Source organism: Eschrichtius robustus, chromosome 2, assembly GCF_028021215.1.
Source record: "Eschrichtius robustus isolate mEscRob2 chromosome 2, mEscRob2.pri, whole genome shotgun sequence".
Classification (NCBI taxonomy): domain Eukaryota; kingdom Metazoa; phylum Chordata; class Mammalia; order Artiodactyla; family Eschrichtiidae; genus Eschrichtius; species Eschrichtius robustus.
In genome coordinates this window covers 60,674,568-60,694,274 of record NC_090825.1, presented here as the reverse complement: position 1 = coordinate 60,694,274, position 19,707 = coordinate 60,674,568, and the positions used below count along the sequence as shown (strand labels likewise).

The 19,707-nt window shown below is 43.4% G+C and overlaps 1 protein-coding gene across 9 annotated transcripts in view; it reads right to left on the bottom strand.

Moving 5' to 3' along the window:
- PDE8B (phosphodiesterase 8B) overlaps positions 1-19,707 on the bottom strand; it is a 258,410-nt gene that overhangs the window by 142,343 nt on the left and 96,360 nt on the right. For 6 of the 9 annotated variants that reach the window (XM_068535535.1, XM_068535542.1, XM_068535537.1 and 3 more), the window contains exon 2: positions 8,151-8,210. The exons of 1 other annotated variant lie outside the window; for it this stretch is intronic. In XM_068535535.1, the coding sequence (XP_068391636.1) occupies positions 8,151-8,210 (60 nt within the window). The remainder of the gene's footprint in view (positions 1-8,150; positions 8,211-19,707) is intronic. 2 more of the 9 variants (XM_068535536.1, XM_068535544.1) reach the window with 1 other exon arrangement.

Here is a 19,707-nt window from a genome sequence, read left to right as displayed (position 1 = left end):
TGCTACACTCTCGTCTTTGTGGGCTAGCTCCTTCTTTCAAAGATATACTTATATATATTTTGTAATGCCATGCGAGTTATCACGGAGAGATAAAGGGGCAACACAACCGCACACTCTGCTGTCGGTGCTGGAACTAACAGGCAGAGACTTCGAAGAAAGTGATGTGGTTCGTCACTGCTCAGGCTGCACATTTGTTATTTATATAATGACTTGTGGACTGAAGAACTAGCAGCAAAGTTTGTACTTGATGCAATCATCACAATTAAAACACCAATGTGACTGCAATCTTTGGGCCTGGTGTTATTTAGCCCTAATCTGTGTACATTGGAACTGTGCAAAGCCAGGGCTACCTGTACGGCTTTTCAAACGTAGCTATGAATACCTCAAACTATCATGCAGGGTCTCCCTCTATTTCTACCTACACCTTCTTGGAACCACAAAGTTTATTTATTTATTTAAAATAAATTTATTTATTTATTTGTTTTTATTTTTGGCTGTGTTGGGTCTTTGTTGCTGTGCGCGGGTTTTCTCTAGTTGCGGTGCACAGGGGCTACTCTTTGTTGCAGTGCGCAGGCTTCTCATTGTCATGGCTTCTCTTTGTTGTGGAGCATAGGCCCTAGGCACGCAGGCTTCAGTAGTTGTGGCACATGGGCTCAGCAGTTGTGGCACGTGGGCTTAGTTGCTCCGCGGCATGTGGGATCTTCCGGGACTAGGGCTTGAACCTGCGTCCCCTGCATTGGCAGGCGGATTCTTAACCACTGCGCCACCAGGGAAGCCCGGAACCACAAAGTTTAATTCATCTTTCAACCCAAGCCAGAATAATGAAGTAAGGGATGACCCAGAGCAGGACCCGGAGAATGAAGTGTAAGAGGCTGCAGGGGGTAGCACTCAGATTCCGGGGGACTTGGGGGGGTCCTAGTGGCCATGACAAGGACAGGGACCATGACTCTCAGGAGTTCTCAGAGCAGGAAGGGACTCTGGGGGTGATCCATCAACCCCCAATCAACAGATGAGTTCAGCAACTTCCCCAAGCAGAGCAACGGCAGAGCTGGACCCACAATTCCCAGCTCCTCCTTCAGTAATCTTTCCTGATGTCCTCTTGCTGTGCTACAAGTATTGTAACCATTCCTTTGACATGTTTTATCAAGAAAGTACTGAAAACTATCTTTTTGAGGACAGCAATAAGCGGTCTTTGATAGCTAAGTGAGTATGAAACTGTATTCTCTGGTGAAGGCTAATTATGAAAAAGATGAAAAAAAACCCCTAGCTTTTCCTTAACTTGAAGACAATGGAAGCGTTCATTATTATTAGTGTTCTTTCTAGAAAGAGTGTGTCTACATGTCTCCAAATGGATTATCAATGTCTACTATTAAACATCTAATTTTCAGAATACTTGGTTTGGCTTTAAGCAAAAGCCAGGTAACAAGTAGCTTCTAGAGTAGACCACATATATAAGTATATCCACATCATACTAAACAGCTGGCCAATCTGACCATAGGTGGGGTCGATTCAGTCGGAAAAAATGGTTTGGGAGCTTTCCTCAAATGTCCTTAAGAAAGTAACGCTAATACGTCTTGTTTAATACATCTTTTTGGTGATCTGATGTTAACTTAACTCTGAAATTTGCACACACTGGAACTATGCAAAGTAAGGGCTTTGTCGAGCAGCTACAGTTTAATGAGAATTTAAGGGCCAGTCATGATACTGAAAGGACTTTAAACATACTATCTCATTTAATAACCCTTCACAACTCTTTCGAGATGGGCATCATCCCCACTTACAGATGTGGAGACTGAGATATGGGACGATTAAGAGACACGCCCACAGCCACACAACTAACAAGATTTGAACTGAGGTTGGCTGGACCCCCGAGCCTGGGCAATCATTAAGTAACGTACTCTATTTTACCCCCAAAATATTGGACCAAAACTCCTAACAACTCTGTGGTTCCACGAAATTGGCTGGGCCAGGTAGAGGACCTGACTTGGTACCAGCAGTAAGGACAGACCGGAGGGCAGATGCTGACCACAGCAAGTTACTGAGTCTGAACATCTCCATCACTCCGTCATTTCATTTACTATGTGAAGAACAGCTTCCCACAAGGCCAAAGGATCTCCAACATAAAGTCTCCAATATATAATGGTTCCAGAAAAAAATCCATGTCCACACAACATAGAAGTTTAAGTTTTAAAGGAAAGTGCTGTCTTGCCGGGGAAACGCTTAGGCCAGAGCAGTGAAGATCTGTTTCCAAGTCCAGTCAGAAAGCTCTGTGAGGGGCAGGGGCAACAGCACTCTAAGCAGAGACAATTCCACACACGGGGAAGTAAATATACTCCAGGCATTGACGAAGAAAAGACCTCTTGATTTTCATATGGTATCATGCTGATAAAAATCTATTGCCTCATAATATTTCCCCTACTTTTTTTTTTTTTTTTTTTGCTAAGACTGGAAAACATGCCCTGCTGTGAGTCACAGGCACTCACCCAGGAGAGCTGTCCTCTACAATACGACGAGGCACGTCCACCCGCTTCACTCCCAACAGCACTCCCGCCAGGCCACATCACACCTCCTGGTCTCTACACGGGAGCAAATTTCCCCTGGTGACCTCAGAAGTGCACCCTCAAAAGCAACCACATCCTGGAATATGCTTGTCAAGTAAGTTCCTCCCAAGTCCTAAGCGTTCCGGCTGACATAGTTAACGTTTTCGGCATGGCAGTGAAGTTACAGAGTAGGTATTTTTCTCCAAAAAAAAAAAAATTACAGAATTTTTCTCCAAGAAAAAAAAAAAAAATTTTAAACTAAGTTTCTAGGCCATTTCGAAGACAGTTGCAATGACAGTATCAGAAGCACAAGAACACTTGACTAGATATCTCTGCCTTTCAAGTTAGAATGTAATAGACAATAAAACCAACCAGCCAGACTCCCTGGGTGGTCAGGGGTCATTGTTCGGCCCCCTTCCCCTGCAGCGCCTGGTGCAGAGCCTTGAGCACATAGGTACTCCACAGACTCGAACTGGATGATCAGTGAGTGAAATTACGTTTGAATGAGACACAGGAGTAAAGGCATCCTTGGTTCTAAGTTGAAATTATTATTTTTTTAAAAAAGAGTCTCTTAATTATTCTGTCCCTCACTCAGAGAGGGACTCTTGACCACTTGTATCTGCTGTCATGGGGGCCAAACTCATGTGACAGGAACCAGGCAGGGTACACGGTAGCCCTGGAAACACTCCACCTCTTATGCTGGGTGGTGGGTTCACAGCATTAGTTTTACTATTATATTTCATAGCTTATGAGCACAAATTTAAAATGTTCGTTATGTTTTAACATATAAGTCCAAAATTACAGACAATCGTTTTTTGTGGTGAGGGAGTGAGTCCACTATGGGATATTTAAATACTGCAAAGGACTATATCGTATTTGAGAGGACAGAAATATGATACACTTGAGACTTTGTTATAAAATTTGACTGCTAAACAAACATATTAAAAATAAGCGAAGGGTAACCACTAAAATAGAAGCCTAACCTATAGCTTCTAAAACAGAGAAAATAAAAGGTAATTCTGAAAACTATGTCAACTTAACAAAAAGGAGATACATGAGAAAAAGAAAAAGGGTAACAAATAGAAAATACAAAATAAGACTAATTGTATCAGTAATCACACTCAATGTAACAAGATTACACTCTCTTATTAAAGTCAGATTATCAGAATAGGTTTTAGAAAAATAAAACGATGTGTTCCTTATAAGAGGGATATTTAACATAAAGTTATAAATAAAACCAAAAATGAAAAGATAGAAAAAGATATACCAGGAAAATATTAACCAAAGAAAGCTGGTCCAGCCATATTACCAACAAATAAAATAGAAATTAAGGCAGAAGTTTAAAGAGGGACACTACATAATAATAAAAGGAACAGTCACCAAGAACATACAGCAATCTAGAACTTGGATGTACATTAACATGACAGACTCAAAGCATCAGAAAATATTAAGAAATATTGAGGATATTGACATATCCATTATAGTAGAAACTAACAGACACAAGAAATTAAGATAGAGATGGTTTGAATAGCATCATTAATAAAGTTGAATTAATTTCACAGATATAGAAACCTGTAATCCAGAAATAGAGATACATCTTTTTAAAAGTTTTTGTGGAAAATTTCAAAACTGGCTACATTATTGGCTACCAAACAAGTTGTAACAAGTATCAAAGAATCAGGCATCAAGTAATTCAATGGAGCAAGGAATACACAGTCATTTCAACAAATGGAGCTGGTCATTCAACATGGAGGGAAAAAGAGCCTTGACCTCTTTATTCCACCATACATAAAAATGAACTTGAGATAGATTATAGATCTAAAATTACAATTTAACAATAAAGTTTCCAGAAGAAAACAAGAAATAATCTTCAACCTGGGATTAAGGATTCATAGACCACAGAAAGCAATAACCATAAAACGAGTGATAAATTAGACTATATCAAAACTAAAATTTTTGCTCAAAATCCAAATTTGTGAAAATTAAGAGAAGAGCCACAGATTGGAAGAAAGTATTTTCAAAATCTGATAAAGGACTTGGGACAAGAATATATACATAATTCTCACAACTCAGTATACTGTTTTTTAAAAGTCAACCCAACTAAAAATGGGCAGAAGACTTAACTAAACATTCAGAGAAGATTTTAAAAATAGCCAATCAGCGAACAAAAAAGTGCTCACATTATTAGTCATGGAGAAATGCAAATTTAAGTTACCGTAAGATAGAACTACTCACCCACTAGATGAGCTAAAATTAAGAGACTGAAACAAACATTACCAAAGATTTGGAGTAATAAGAACTCACATTGCTTGTAGGAGTGTAAAATGGTACAACCACTTTGAGAAAAGATCTGGATATATCTTATAAATAGTATCTAAACACACTATTGTTTTGAAGGTTCTAGCAGGACAATCAGGCTAACAAAATAAATGGCATTCAGATTGGGAAGAAAGTAGTAATGATATGATCCTGTACATAGAAAATCCTAAAGAATTCACACAAAAATGTAAAAGCTAATAAATGAGTTCGATCAATATACAAAAATAAATATATTTCTATACACTAGCAATGAACAACCCAAAGATGAAAGTAAGGAAACAATTCCATTTGCCATAGCATCAAAAAGAATAAAATATTTCAGGAATAAATTTAACAAAATATAAAACACTACACTAAAAACTACAAGACATTGGTGAAAGAAGTTAAAGAAAATCTAAATAAATGGAAAGACATCTTATGTTAATGGATTGGAAGACAAAATGGTTAACACAGTAATATTCCCAAATTGATCTACAGGTTTATTGCAATCACTATCAAAATCCCAGCTGGTCCCCCCAACTCCCCAAATTAACAAGCTGGTCCTGAAATTCATATGAAGATGCAAGGGACCCAGATAGCAAAAACAATCTTGAAAGATAAGAAAGTTGGGGGACTCACACTTCAAAGTTACAGAAATCAAGACAGTGTGGTACTGGCATAGGACAGACATATATCAATGGAATAGAATTGAGAATCCAGAAATAAACGCTCACAATCATGGTCAGTTGATTTTAGAAAAACATGCCAAGACAATTCAATGGGGAAAGAATATTCTTTTTAACAAATGCTGCTGCACAACTAGATATCCACATAACAAAAGAACGAAGCCCTACCTCACACCATATACAAAAGTTAAATCAAAATGGATCATAAAGCTAAATATAAGAGCTACAACTATAAAACTCTTAGAAGAAAACAAAGGAGTAAATCTTTGTGACCTTAGATTAGGTGATAGATTCTTAGGTACGACGCTAAATGATAAAGAAAAATTTCAGAATGATGCCTGCTGCCTGACACCTTTCAAATAAAGTTTAAAATATTCAAAACAAAGTAAATATTAATGGATACATGGGACTTCCCTGGTGGTCCAGTGGTTAAGAATCCACCTTCCAATGCAGGGGACACGGGTTCGACCCCTGGTCAGGGAACTAAGATCCCACATGCTGCAGGGCAACTAAGCCCGCATGCCACAACTAGAGAGCCTGCACGCCACAACTACAGAGCCCATGCACCACAACTAGAGAGCCTGCGCACCACGACTACTGAGCCCGCACACTCTGGAGCCTGTGCACCACAACTAAAGAGAAGCCCGTGTACTGCAACGAAAGATCCCACGTGCTGCAACAAAAGATCCCGTGTGCCGCAACCAAGACCCAATGCAGCCAAAAATAAATAAATATTTTTTTTAAATGGATACATAAATATGTAGAAGAAATATACAAATACCTATCATAATCAATCTCCAAATAGTGGTTACTTTTAGGGAAGAGAGAGGAGGGCAAAGGGATAAATAGGGCTTGAAGTATCTGTAATCTCTTGTTTCTAAAAAGAACTCTGAGACAAACAGGACATCCTTGATAAAATAAATTTATCATGTTTGATAAAATTAGCATATTTCATAAAAGTGGATATGGGTATACACATGTACTTTTATGAGTATTTAAAATACTTTACAATTTAACAAATTATATTTTATAAGAATGAGACATCCTTGGGGACCTCCCTGGTGGTCCAGTGGTTAAGACTTCACCTTCCAATGCAGGGGTTGCGGGTTTAATCCCTGGTTGGGGAGCTAAGATCCCACATGCCTCGCAGCCAAAAAACCAAAACATAAAACAGAAGCAATATTGTAACAAATTCAATAAAGACTTTAAAAATGGTCCACATCAAAAAAAAAATCTCAAAAAAAAAAAAAGATTTAAGAATGAGATGCCCTTATCATGAGCATTCATTGCCAGTACAGCACAGGGTGAAAAATGAAGGTAAATTAAAGTAACTGATCTAAAACCACACTAATCCCAAGAAAAATTCTGGAAATTACTTTGGGAATAAATACTGATATCAGAACCTTTGTCACTGCCTTTATTCAAAATGGACTACAAAGTCCATGCCCCAAGAATGAATACTGGAATTTTCCACTTGTTTGTATTCTATATAAATAGTTGTGGCTTATGTTTATTTTAATAAATTCTCTCTTCCTCTCTCTCTCTGCTCCTAAATTTGTTTTCATCCAATTTTCCCAAGCTTAAACCTCTTGTTTTTTTCCTTTCCCTAGATTTGCATTTCCTTTTCCAAGCAACAGTAAATTATTTTCTTTTCCAACCGCTCTTATCAAGCAGTACATTTCTTTGGTTGGTTTTTCACTTTCATCTACATGTTAATTGGTTTATTTACATCTTCTCTGCATCTTCACTTGTCCAAAGTGCAGCACAAGCTTCCAGGTGCTAACAAGCTACAGTTTTACAAGGATGTAGGTGGCTCATGTAGGTCTACCAGGAAGATGCAGATGCAGATGAGGACTTAACAAACACCTCTCATACCTATTTCCTCACAGGGCACACAGGAGGCTGGAGAGGTGGTGGGAAGGACACGGGTGCTGCTGCTGTTAGAGGGTGGTCAAGGCTGCAGGCGCTGGCCCCTTCTCTCCCTGGAACCAGGAGCCTCGGTGCTTCAGAGCCCAGTAGGCTGCCTGCCTCTAGTCACACAGGACAAGTTACCATCACTGAGCACCTTCTACTGCCAGGCAGTGTCCCAAGCACCTGATGCTATTTCATTGAACTCATAATTTCCTAAGAGAGAGACATTACCGTCTCCACTTTATAGACAAGGCACTGGGTAGAGAAGTGAAGCAATACATGCAAGGTCACAGAGCTGGTAAAGGCAGAGCCAGGATTCCCACCCAGCTGTGGCTCGTGGCAAAGCCCTGCCCTTCACCACACACACGGCTTCTTCCCTTTCCAGCTGCGGAAGCAGCATGTAGAACAGACGCGTTTTTTGGTGAAGAGTTGTTCTCCCTCACAACCTACCATGCAATCGCTCTACCTATTATATTATTTATACTCAAAATGGGGCAATATTTGTCTTCAAGAAAGCAATCTGATTCCTCAAGCTTGACATTAATAAAAACAAGCCTTTGCACACAGGCATATACACACACACCACTTATGGACATGTGGGCATGCACGTCAGGGCAAGGATGGCCATCTGCTGTATATGAAAGAGCCCCTCGCGTAGTGCTTCTATAACCACTTGCTCTGCAAACCAAGTCCCTACAGAGGAACGGAGGTGTACCTGGATAGGATCCTGCGTCAGTCTCATGGGCCCGATGCGTACCTCTGCAGAAGAGACCTGCTAAAACAAACAAACAAACAAACAAAAACAGCACATGAGATGTGTCAAGTCATAAACTACAGGAATTGACAAATTCTTCCTTACACTGGATATTATGTCATGCCCCTTCGCAGCTAAATAAAAGGACCCAATTTATTGACGTGGAGACAGTTTATAAAATATCACATACAGTACAATTCTGGTTTTGTAAAAGAATGTATACATTTATGTGCACTGAAATGTCTGGGAGGATATATCCTCAAGGCTAAGTGGTAGGATTTCAGGTTATTTTTACCTTAAGTGCAAGGATTTTTATAATAAGCACATATTATTCTTTACTCTCTCTTTATGGGAGAAAACAACTCAATAATTATTTACTGAGCACCTACTATTCTGGGCATGATGCCAGGCTGTTATTATTCCGAAATTTCCAAAGAGTAAAAATTCCTCTCATATGTGGAAGCTAAAGCATTTTGATGGTTTAAGAGTGTTCCTATATTCAGATCTTATTTTTTTATCTTCATGTTTTAGTATGAGGAATAAACAGCTTACTCTTACCCGTGTTGACCATGACTAAATTATTCATTTCAGTTGTACTTCCTCAAATAAACTGAGTAACCTCACACCAGGACCACAGGAAGCTGAACTCTGTCCCATGACTCCAGCAATGAGCTTAGGTGTTCACTGGCCAACACCATCTAACTGCCTTTGGCTGTAAGCAGAGAGAAAATATTTCTCTTTATTTTTAATTACTTTACTTGGATTTCTAAAAATAACTCTTCTCTAGACAATCGGATTGAAGGTCTTGGCCTCACCTCCATGGATCCAGGTTTGTTTTTCTCTAAGAGGCTGCAGTCATTTTGCCTCTACTTAGCAGCTTATCCTGCATTCAACACACTAGGTTGGCCCCTGTGAGTCAGACAGGACAGCTTCAGCAAGCATCGGAGTTCACAGGACCAGAGACATTTCAGTGACCCCAAGGGTCAGAGGAGGCTTTATCAGTTAAACAAGAAAAGCAGAACTTTCTTTACATTAGACTTGAAGACTACTAATTTCCCTTTCTCCTTTCTTGCCCTTTAACTGCAGGTGGGCATGGTGTGAAGCTTCTCCAAAACATAACCACGAGTTGCCGATGTCCTTTTCCTTTGTCAGGCGGATTCCTCCAGCCCGCTCTCTGCGGTGAGCTCTCAGGAGAGCAAAGCTGGGCTCTCCTGCCCTGCTTGGGGAAGCAGCCTTCCCACAGTGAGTCCTTCCAGCAGGGCTGGAATGACTCCTCGGGTCCCTGAGCCTGTGAACCTGCGACAAGTCCCTTCAGTGTTGCACTGCGGTCCTCAGGCCTAAGTGACACACTCACGTTGCTTTTCTCTAAGCAAAACAATGCCCTGTGAGGGGTCTGTACTGATACGTGCCCAGCCCCAAGAATTCCCCTGGAAGGAGAACGTCACCAGGTCTCCTGCATCACTGGGGCTCTGGCCGCCACCGCAGCTTCACCCTAAAAGCAGTTTTTATCGTCTGAAACAGACACCCTCCCTCAAAAGCAGTGCAACGGCCAGAATTCTGCTACAAAGTTAACCATTGAGAAGTGAAACCAGTTTGGTACAGAAAGAGAAATGTGACTGATAATCTGAGGTATCTTTATGCTCTCTGGTCTCTCCTGGCAGAGTGCCTGCACCACCCACAGAAGCCCCTGCGACAGGGCCTCCTGCGCTTTCTCCAGCAAAACTGGCCCTGCACAGGGGCACCCAGGGGCAGAAGACAAATGAAACAAGAAATCAATAAAAGTTTAAAAGCAATCAAATAAAAAGTGGCTCGCTTTGGAAGGCTAAGGGACTGGGGCAAGGGCAGAGACTGCCCCCAAAGTGATAATTCCCTCCTAACCGACGCATTCCTTTGTACTTTGAAGGAACGAATGTGTGCACGATGTTGTTAAACAGGCCGTGTTCAACTCTGCCAGCAAAGCAGCTGATGACTGTGGGGGCCCTTCTGTCTCCAGCCCTGTGCTCGGCACTCTCACACGAGCGACCTTGGCAAGAGAAAAGCAACAGCCACGGAGTGACAGCATGCAGTTTTAGAAGCAAGCCTCAATCAAGAAGATCCTTCTCCTGCTGACAGACAGGAAAGATCCTCCAGCTTTCCCCTGCAGCACAAGAGTTCCCTGCCTGCATCTGGCATTTTAACCTCCTCCAGATCCACGTCAGCAGGAAGCTGCCACCTGAGGCAGAGCCCAGGAGAGGAACAGCAAGGTCGCTGAGCTCTCTCCAAGACCCCCGCCTCTGCCATCCCTTCCCATCCTCCCCAGCCCCACGTCCCTGCGCTGCCCCCCAGAGAGCACAGGTCAACTTCACCGCCAGCCTGGGAGCCTCGGTTTCCCAGCTCCTCTAGTCCTGACCTACACGTCACTTCCTGTCTCTTGGTGTGCCTTCTCCTTCTTGGTCTGCGCTCCAGTCATCAGACTTCGGCTTCTGTGTCCAACAGAGGTCAACTATCCCGGTAGAACTGGAACCTCTCCTCCTGGCCTGTGAGGGATGGCCCAAGGCCTGACCAGCAGCAGGTATGGGCACAGACAGCAGCAGCGGTCTGCAGAGTTCTCCTTCTAACATGGCAGTCTTATTGGCTGCATTTCACCCATTTCTAAGAGAACAAATTATGAACAGAAACAGGAGACCGTTGACTGATGTCTGTGTAGTCAAGCCAAGATTCTCCACTTCAAAGAGTGAACTCTGAGCAACTGCAGATACACAGATCCTCAGTTAGTGTGTCAGCTCTGATTCCAGGATGTGACCACATTTGCCAAGGACACAGAAGCAAGAAGGAGGTGCGGTCATAGGTATTACAATTCCAGCTCTGGAGAGGAGAGGAGGGTAAGTTGAGAGTGTGAAGAGAGACACGCTGCCTCGTCACTCCGACCCCACGGCTCTCCCCAGCAGCCAAACGAGGAAGCACTGCTGGCTGACAGTGCAGTTTTAACTGTCCAACATTAGTAGTGTGTCGAATACTTATGTGTACACACGTGTGTGTGCACGGTCACCTACACACACACACTTATATACACGTAGCAGGGTCACCAATTCACACTCAGATAAGCTGGCTCTTCAGGAAAAAAGAAATGTCCTATTTTGTATCATTTACTGATTCTATGGTGTAAATACTTTCACCTTGGCTGATCTCAAGGTAGCAACCTAGGTCCCTGAACATGCAACTGGGAATATATCTTTTCATTCTGAGAGGGCCTATGAGAGGCAAACTCATTCAGACTTGTTTGATATGCACACTTCTATCACTTGCTTTTGTCTGAGAGTTCAGTGAGATACAGAATTCTGATTGACAGACATTTCCCCTCAGACTTTGAGGTTGAGAGAAAGGAGACCATCTTTCTGGTTTTGAAGGTGGGGAGATCAAGGCAGGCTTTATGAAGACAAGTGGGCCATGGATGAGAAGAAGAAGAGACTGGGTTGGGAGAGGAAATTCCAGGCATAGGAAACAACAGAAGCAAAGGCACAGAGGCAAGAATGCAAAGATGCTCGTCGGGGAGAAGACAAGAATCTAGAGAAGCTGGATTACAGAGCATGAAAGGGAAGACTAGGTTGCGGTCAGTTCTTAGAGGATTCTGGAAAGGAAATCCCTTCTGATTCTGTAGGCAGCAACCACATTGCAGGTTTTTGAGCAGAGGATTAACAGGATCAGATTTATGACTCGGGGAGAAAAACCATTTGGTTTGCCTACTTTCTGGATAGTCAAGAACAGAAATTTTGCAAAAACAAAACAAAGACACTGCTATGAGTAAGAACTAGAGCAGTGAAAGCAAGTGGGTAAAATACACCACAACGATCAAGAAAAAAAAATTACCGCCCGCCCCCTCCCCCCAGCTTGGTTTCATATCCAAGGAGAGGGAACTCCAAGATGAAAACCAGCTGGTGCAGGGTAACCAGACGAAAGAGACTGTCTTGAGAGAAATCACAGCAGTTCAGGCAGCTGGTCCACCTGTAACTGCAGCATACTCTCTGGTGGTGGTGGCCACAGCTCTCGGTAGCTTCCGGAATTGTGTTAAATAACTTGGACTCCGGTTTTAGAGCTTCCCTCAAATATGAAGGTGGTGAGAATTCAGGCAAAGTGACTGACCTGGAAGGCCTTCCTCCTGCATCTGCTCAGCAGGGCTAACTCAGGCTTGGAGGGCCGCTCAAGTGCCCCCCACTCTCCGACGGCTGTCCAGGTCCAGTTGCACCCAGACAGGACTCACCACTCTCTCTGCTCAGTGCTCCTCCTGTGGGCTTCTTAGCATTTACTTTACTACCCATTTAAATATCTTTCCCCTGGGCAAGGTTGTGAGTGTCCTGAGGGACACAGATATTGTCTTTTTCACTGTTTTGTCTCCAGCCTCTAGAAGGTGCTCAGTAAATGCTGGCGCTCAATAAAGAAATGCAATTGAATTAAACTGCCTAAGATCACACAGATTGTAAGTAACAGAGTCAGGACTGAGACTTCGTGTTTCCCGACTCCCAGCGCACTGCTCTTTCATTATGCTCCGAATTTTACAGCGTTAATTCTGACTGCACTCCCCATATTTCTCTCACGGGTTTCTGGACTCTATTCCAATTTTGCAGATGGATTCAGCACCTGGCAATCTCTGCTCACACCCTAGTAGTCTGTGCTGCTGCTAACAGGGCTGCCACCAGGACTGAGAAGGAGAAGTTCTGTATGTGTGTGTCTCTGTCTGTCGGGGTGGGTAGGGAGTTGCCATGACTTCTACCTTCCAAAAACAAGCTCAGAGACTGAATCCTCCCCACTTCAACAACTCCCTGGGAATCCATCCCTCCCCACCACCTGCAGTACTGAGTGTTCACACACAGGTGTATACACACGCACAGCTCAGGGCCAAACCAACTTCACTTCATGAAAGGGGTGCCCCATTGTAAAGATCATTCTTATTTTTAAATATCCTTAATCAACCCTGACTGCTGCCCTGTTGGCTCTGATTTTAAAACAGTATTTACATCTCTCAAGGGGTCCCCTGTCTACCCTCCATTCCCAGGCCAAACTACTTTCTTTATTCCTCTGAGCTCTGGGTAAGCAAAGGTGGTATTTGACTTGTCCCTTCTAAATGAGCCCATGCCTGCCCTGTGGCTTCTGGTCAGAAAGGCACCAGCAGTGCAGCCTCCACGTGCCCCACCCTGAGGCTGCTGGGCATCGCTGCTCCGGACTGGGAACCACTGGCTCGTCCTACCTCACCTCCCAGGCCCGCTGTCCTCCGAACACCCAGAATGCTTCCTTCCTCCTCCTGTCTCTGATCAGCCACAGGCCCCAGCGGTCAGCTCTGACCTCACACCAGCCTCCAGCCTTCACCTCACTTTGATTCTCGCCATGTTCCACTGCCCCCTGGACCTTTCAGAGCCAAACAGGTGGTCCCAATCCTCCCCTCCCCTCCCCTTCCTGCTTCCAATTATCTTACCTAGAAGTCCTCAACTTGGGCTTCTTATTAGAAGTACCTGAAGAACTTTTTAATTATATTAATGCTTGGGTCCTACTTCAAACCAAGAGAACTGGTATCTCTAAGGTGCAACTGGGGTTGAGAACCACTAGTCTATTCTTTGAGCAGACATGTCTGTTGTCAACTTCAGACGCTATTACATATTCATTTGTGCAACAGACATCAATGGAGCACTTACCTGAGCACCCAGACTCAACCATCATACCTGAACCCAGATACCCACAGGGTTTTTTCCAGACAAGCCACTCCAGTAACATAAGATGATCATTTAGGCAAGAGGAAGATACAGTCCTTCACATTTGATGAGTTATTTCCCCCAAACAGTATCCCTAAACTAGAATCAAAATAAAAATTTTTATAGTCTTTTTTGTTACATACACACACATTATATATATGGAAGATTACTCATAGTCATGAGATACTCACAGTGGGCGACAGATCTACCAACTCCGTGTTTTATGCTCTGCTGTTTAGAATATTAATTTGGCAGCATGAGGTTTTATCACAAAAATACAGACATATAAATGTCTACCCATCAAAATAGACAACCATAAGAGAAAAGATCACTTCGACTTCAAATATTAAAACTTCTATTCACCAAAAGCAAAAGCAAAAAACACTCTAATAAAAGGGAAAAAAAGATAGGTGCTAGCCCAAGAAATGACATCTACAGTATAGGAAACCAGCAAGTATTAGTAACCAGAACATAACAAAATCCTTAAAAACAATCAAAAGACAACCAGAAAGAAAGCTGGGCAAAAGATCTGAAAAAGAAATTCACAGAATAGGAAATACAAGTATGAAGAGATGCTCAATAGTCATCAGGAATATAAAAATTTCAAATTACAGTGAGATACCATGTCACAACCAGCTGTTTTTTGATCAACGGAACAGTAGAATTAAGAAGTCAAACACTACCTAGCATGGGCAAGAAGTAGACCCACAGGAACTCATACATTGTTGTTGGGAGTGTAAATTGGTTCAGCCACTTTGAAAACATTCTGGGGATTTCTAGTAAAGATGAAGTTTATATACGACCTACAATCCACCTCCTATGTGAATGGACCCCTGGGGTATATGAGGAAGCACTTACAAGAACACCTGGGGCAGATTTAGACCCAAGATTTGGAGACAGCCTTATCCACAATCCATTAACATCCATCACCAAAAAAAAATTTATATCAAGAAATATCCATACAGTGGAAATTATACAACAATGAAAATGAAACTCAAGCTACCCATTCCAAATGGATGAATCTCATAAACATCAAGTAAAAAAATTAAGTCTCAGAAGAACACATACCTTAGAGTACCATTTAAGGTTTTAAAATATTTTAAATAATACTGAATATAGTTTAAGAGTATATTATAACGGTACAAAGAAATGCTTATAAATTCCCTTTGGAGGCAAGCAGTCCTACTGGTGGAGAAGGAGGTGTATTCAGGGGCTTCAAGTATTGATTTTATTGATCAAAGTCGTTGATTTTTTTTTTAAGCAGTGAATACTGAGTACATAGGTGTTTACTGGATTATACATTCTGGTTTGTTGATATCTTAAATATCACAAAATAAATTTACAATATATTTAGTTTTATGGGAAAAGCCTATTTCCTATTTTGAGGTTAACATTAATTGAGCAAGTAGTCACTATATAAATATTCTACATATACTTTTTTTTTCCTAATAAGGTCTTTATTTAGTAAAATAAGATGCTGTATTTAAAATTCCTCAGAATACAGACAGAGTTTCCCTGAAACTTGGTAAAATGAAACCCTAGGATATGGGGCTGGGACTCGGGGGACCTTGCTAAAGGTAACTAATTGCTCTGTGCCCCAGTAAGACAAGAGGGGATTGAGGACCCACCCCCCGCCACGTGCATCATCCCATGTAACAGGCACAGCAATCCCACAAACTTAAAGCTAAAGAAGTTAAAGCTCCAGAAAGGTTACTCAACTCACCTGAGGGCTGGAGTTGAGATTTAAGCCCAGACCTGTCTTTCTTGGAAGGAAGGCCATGTTCTTATTTACATATTAACTTATATCTTGATTTGTTCCAGAAAGGTCTTAAGATGGTACACAAAGAGACTTTAAGTAAAAGTTGTAAAAAACTTATACATAAGATGTGGAAGATCTGGCTGAGCTTGGGGAAGGTGAAGCAAGTAGGGAGATCAGTACATACCACGTGTGTCACAGCCGACGCAGTCAGAGCCAATGAAAGCAAGATGAGACCCAGAGGCGCCCCGAGGCACTGGACCAGACGCCGTGATAGGCTTTCCAGCACAGTGTCTTATGATGCCCCCTGCCCTCTCCCATTCTCCACTGTCACTGTTGGGGACAAGGCTGTGCTTTCTTAAGAAGTATTGTCACTACACTCAGTGACTCTTACTGGGCGAGTGGAGAAGAGGATGATATATCCCACCATGCCTGGAAAACACCACAGTGACAAAGGACAGATCCACCCTCTGGTTAGCGCTGAAATGGTAATTAAAAATAAACTTAAAAATAAAGGGCTTCCCTGGTGGCGCAGTGGTTAAGAATCCACCTGCTAACGCTGGGGACACGAGTTCAAGCCCTGGTCTGGGAAGATCCCACATGCCACGGAGCAACTAAGCCCGTGAGCCACAACTACTGAGCCCATGAGCCACAACTACTGAGCCCGTGTGCCACAACTACTGAAGCCCGTGCACCTAGAGCCCATGCTCCGCAACAAGAGAAGCCACCACAATGAGAGGCCTGCGCCTCGCAGTGAAGAGTAGCCCCTGCTCGTCACAACTAGAAGAAAGCCTGCATGCAGCAACAAAGATCCAAAGCAGCCAAAAAATAAATAAAATAAATTTATTAAAAAATAAATAAATAAAAGGCAGAAGACATCCAAGATGCCATCAGATCCACACACAGAAAATGTGGCCAGCATAGTCTAATGGAGAAACCATCCCACTCCCCATAAATACCAGATGAAAGAGAGAAATTATTTAAACACTGGAGTCATTTCATCTACAGCCATCAGAAAAGAACTGTCTGAAACAGACTATGTGTTAAAATGGGGGCGGGGGGAAGGTCTAGAATACAATCCATGAAATGGTGAGTACGCCTGAAGGAGGCTAGCACAAGAAAGCCTTAGAGAGAATTAGCTTTGGGTGGGGGGAACCCTAATTGCACTACAATATTATGATTATGTCAAAAAGCTTTACATCATACATGCCACGCAAGAATCAAGGCATCAAGCTTTCATTAACCTAGCAACTCAGCTGCAGTGTCACTGGGCCAGGCATGTGTGTCAACATAACCATTCCCAGATTCCAAAGGTCAAACCCAGGGCGTGACCTGGAGAACAGAGGAATTTAAAGGCAACTGAAAAACGTGACATCCCTCAACTAACTTCCTTCCTTTTATTAGGAATATTACTGATGATAGAAACAGCCAGATGACTTCAAGCACTCAAAATTACATTGTGTAACAGAGGATGAGCAAAGAATGTCGATCTCTGATTATTCAGAAGGCAATTACCCGGACTGTGGAAAAACCCAAGCATTTCTGATGCCCTTCCATCCTGCTATATGCCTTCTCCTTAACATTAAATGAAGATGGGACAAAGTGGAGAGGGATGATATTCAAATCCGTCAGTTCTGTTACATGGTCAGCAGTTCTGGTAAATAGATTTGATGGGCAAGGAAACAGAAACCACCTGCTAAAAATGAGTTTTAGAGATATCCTGTGTATTTCAATTATCTATGCTGCCTCTGTCCTCAGTTTTATCACTGAAAAGCTAGAACCGCCTCAGAGAACCAGTAGCCAAATGTCTTCCCTGTTTGACTCCAGGAGAATCTCACACTAGGGCCCGGGTGACCCTGAAGCAACACTGGATTTTTAGCCACATCTGGCACCACACCAGAATTGAACCACGCTCGCTTTCCTGACTCTGGTGTATCGGGGCCACTCACACTGGGTGAACTGTCACTGTCAGACCCTGAGTCCACGGACCGGACCGTGTGGCCGTCAGGGGTGATGAATCCGCGTGGAATGCTGACTCCATTTAAAAGCTAATCCCATTTCAACGAATCCCATTTAAAAGTAACAAACTCAGGAGAAGTAACCCGCAAAATGCAAATGCCCACTTTTTTGAAAAGGAATTTTACTTAGCTGGCAAAAACAATGATTTCCAAACAGTTATTCATCATATGCACAGTTCCCATCCTAAAGACGTAAAACCTAAGTGAAGCACTATACAATTAGAACCTCAACATTTTTAGAAGCTTAGCATATGGACACCCGCGCCCGAGACCAGCAGGGAATACCTTGAAGGTCCCCCCACTCCCCACCCCCGAGCCCTGTGCCCCTCCCCTTTATCTAACGAAGGTGCACACGTTGGGGGCAGGTCTCCACTGGGCTTGGCCCTCTGGGTCCACCGTGGCTTCCATCAAAAGCCAAGGTGTCAACGCCCCACAACCTTACTTCTTTTTAAAAACTAGTATTTTTTAAGAGTTAGGGAGGAGGACAGGGGAGCACCGTGAGGGTGGAAGTGGCCTGTTTATGGGTGTGTGGCTGAGCTGAGGAGGGGCGCCCAGGGCAGCATCTGCTCCTTCTCCCAGAAACCCAGAGAGTCAGAAAGGGGGAGCCAGTGAATGTGTCCACTGGGGAGGAAAAAAGCCAGAGAGCTCCCAAACACAGCAAAAGATCACTTAAGCCCACAAAGACCGTTTTCTATTCAATCAAAGTACATTTCGTTAAAAAGGTGGTTCCAACTCACAACCTATCTTGGATTCCCGCACATGTCCCTCTTCTCTTGGCTGGAGAGCAGGCTGAAAAACACACTCTTGTCTCACAGTGGAATGGAAGCGAAAGGCTCCCTTTTGTTCTTGCTCTAAAGCTCTGCCCACTTGCGTCTTCTGATGAGCCTCTGCGTACTCAAGGCATTAAATACCTTCATCTGAGGACACAGCGCTCTGCAAACAGCTCAATAATGGTGGGAAGAAATAAGCCAGAAGTACCTGCAGGGTGCTATGGGAACTCAGGCAAGATGCATTAAGCTCCCTCTGGGAACTCAGGCGAATTTCCAGGAGATCACAGGAAAGCTCAATGATGAAGGAGGAGTGAGGCTGAGGCAGGTGAAAACCGTGGAAGGGACATTTCCGGCCTACGGAATACCACGAGGAAAGGCCAAGAACAGAGCTCCTGCGGACAGCCCCGCGCAGCGTGGCTCTGTGGATGGGGATGACGAGGCTGACCAGGGAGGAAGGAGCCGGCCCGCAGCCTTGCCATGGTGAGAAGCTTAGGCTTACGGTAGCACTGCTGGATCAGTAGTGAGCTGGCTCATTCTGGCTGAAGTGTGGCTAGATTAAGTGTGGATAGACTGGAAGACCAGAGACCAGGAAGGAGCTGCTGCTGCAATGATCCGGGCCTGTGGTTCTCCAAGTGTGGTCCCTGAACCAGCAGCAGCAGCCCTGGAACTTACCAGAAACGGAAACCCTCAGGCCCACCCCAGACCTGCTGAGTCGGGAACTCTGGGGGTGGGAGCGGCAATGTGTGAACCGATTGGCCCTCCAGGTGACTGTGACGCTTGCTAAAATTTGAGAACGACTGGTAAAGACAAGAGATGATGGGCGCCTGCACCAGGAGCAGCGTCGGGGGGTAGAAGAGGATGAATTCAAGGCTAACGCGGGGCATAAAGTCAACTGAGACATGTGTGGGCAACGGAGGATAAAGGGAGGAAGTTCAAGGATTTTGGTTTGAGTGACTGGTTGGAGCTGTCAAGAATACAAGAGGCCAAGCAGGCTTATGAGGGCTGATGAGTTACGTGCTGGACGGGCAGAGTTTGAGATGCCTCTGGGCCATGCAACTTGTCAGGCTGTGGGATATATGAGTAGGAAGCTCAGAGGAGAGGCAGTGAAAACCATGCCACCACTCGGAGCAGGAAATCAAAGACAGAACTCTGGAGACACCAGTATCAGAGGGCTGAGGAGAGGCAGGAAAGTCCACAGAAGCCCCAGAAGAAGGAAAAAGAGAAGAAAAAGGAAAACAAGCTGGTTCTCCCAGA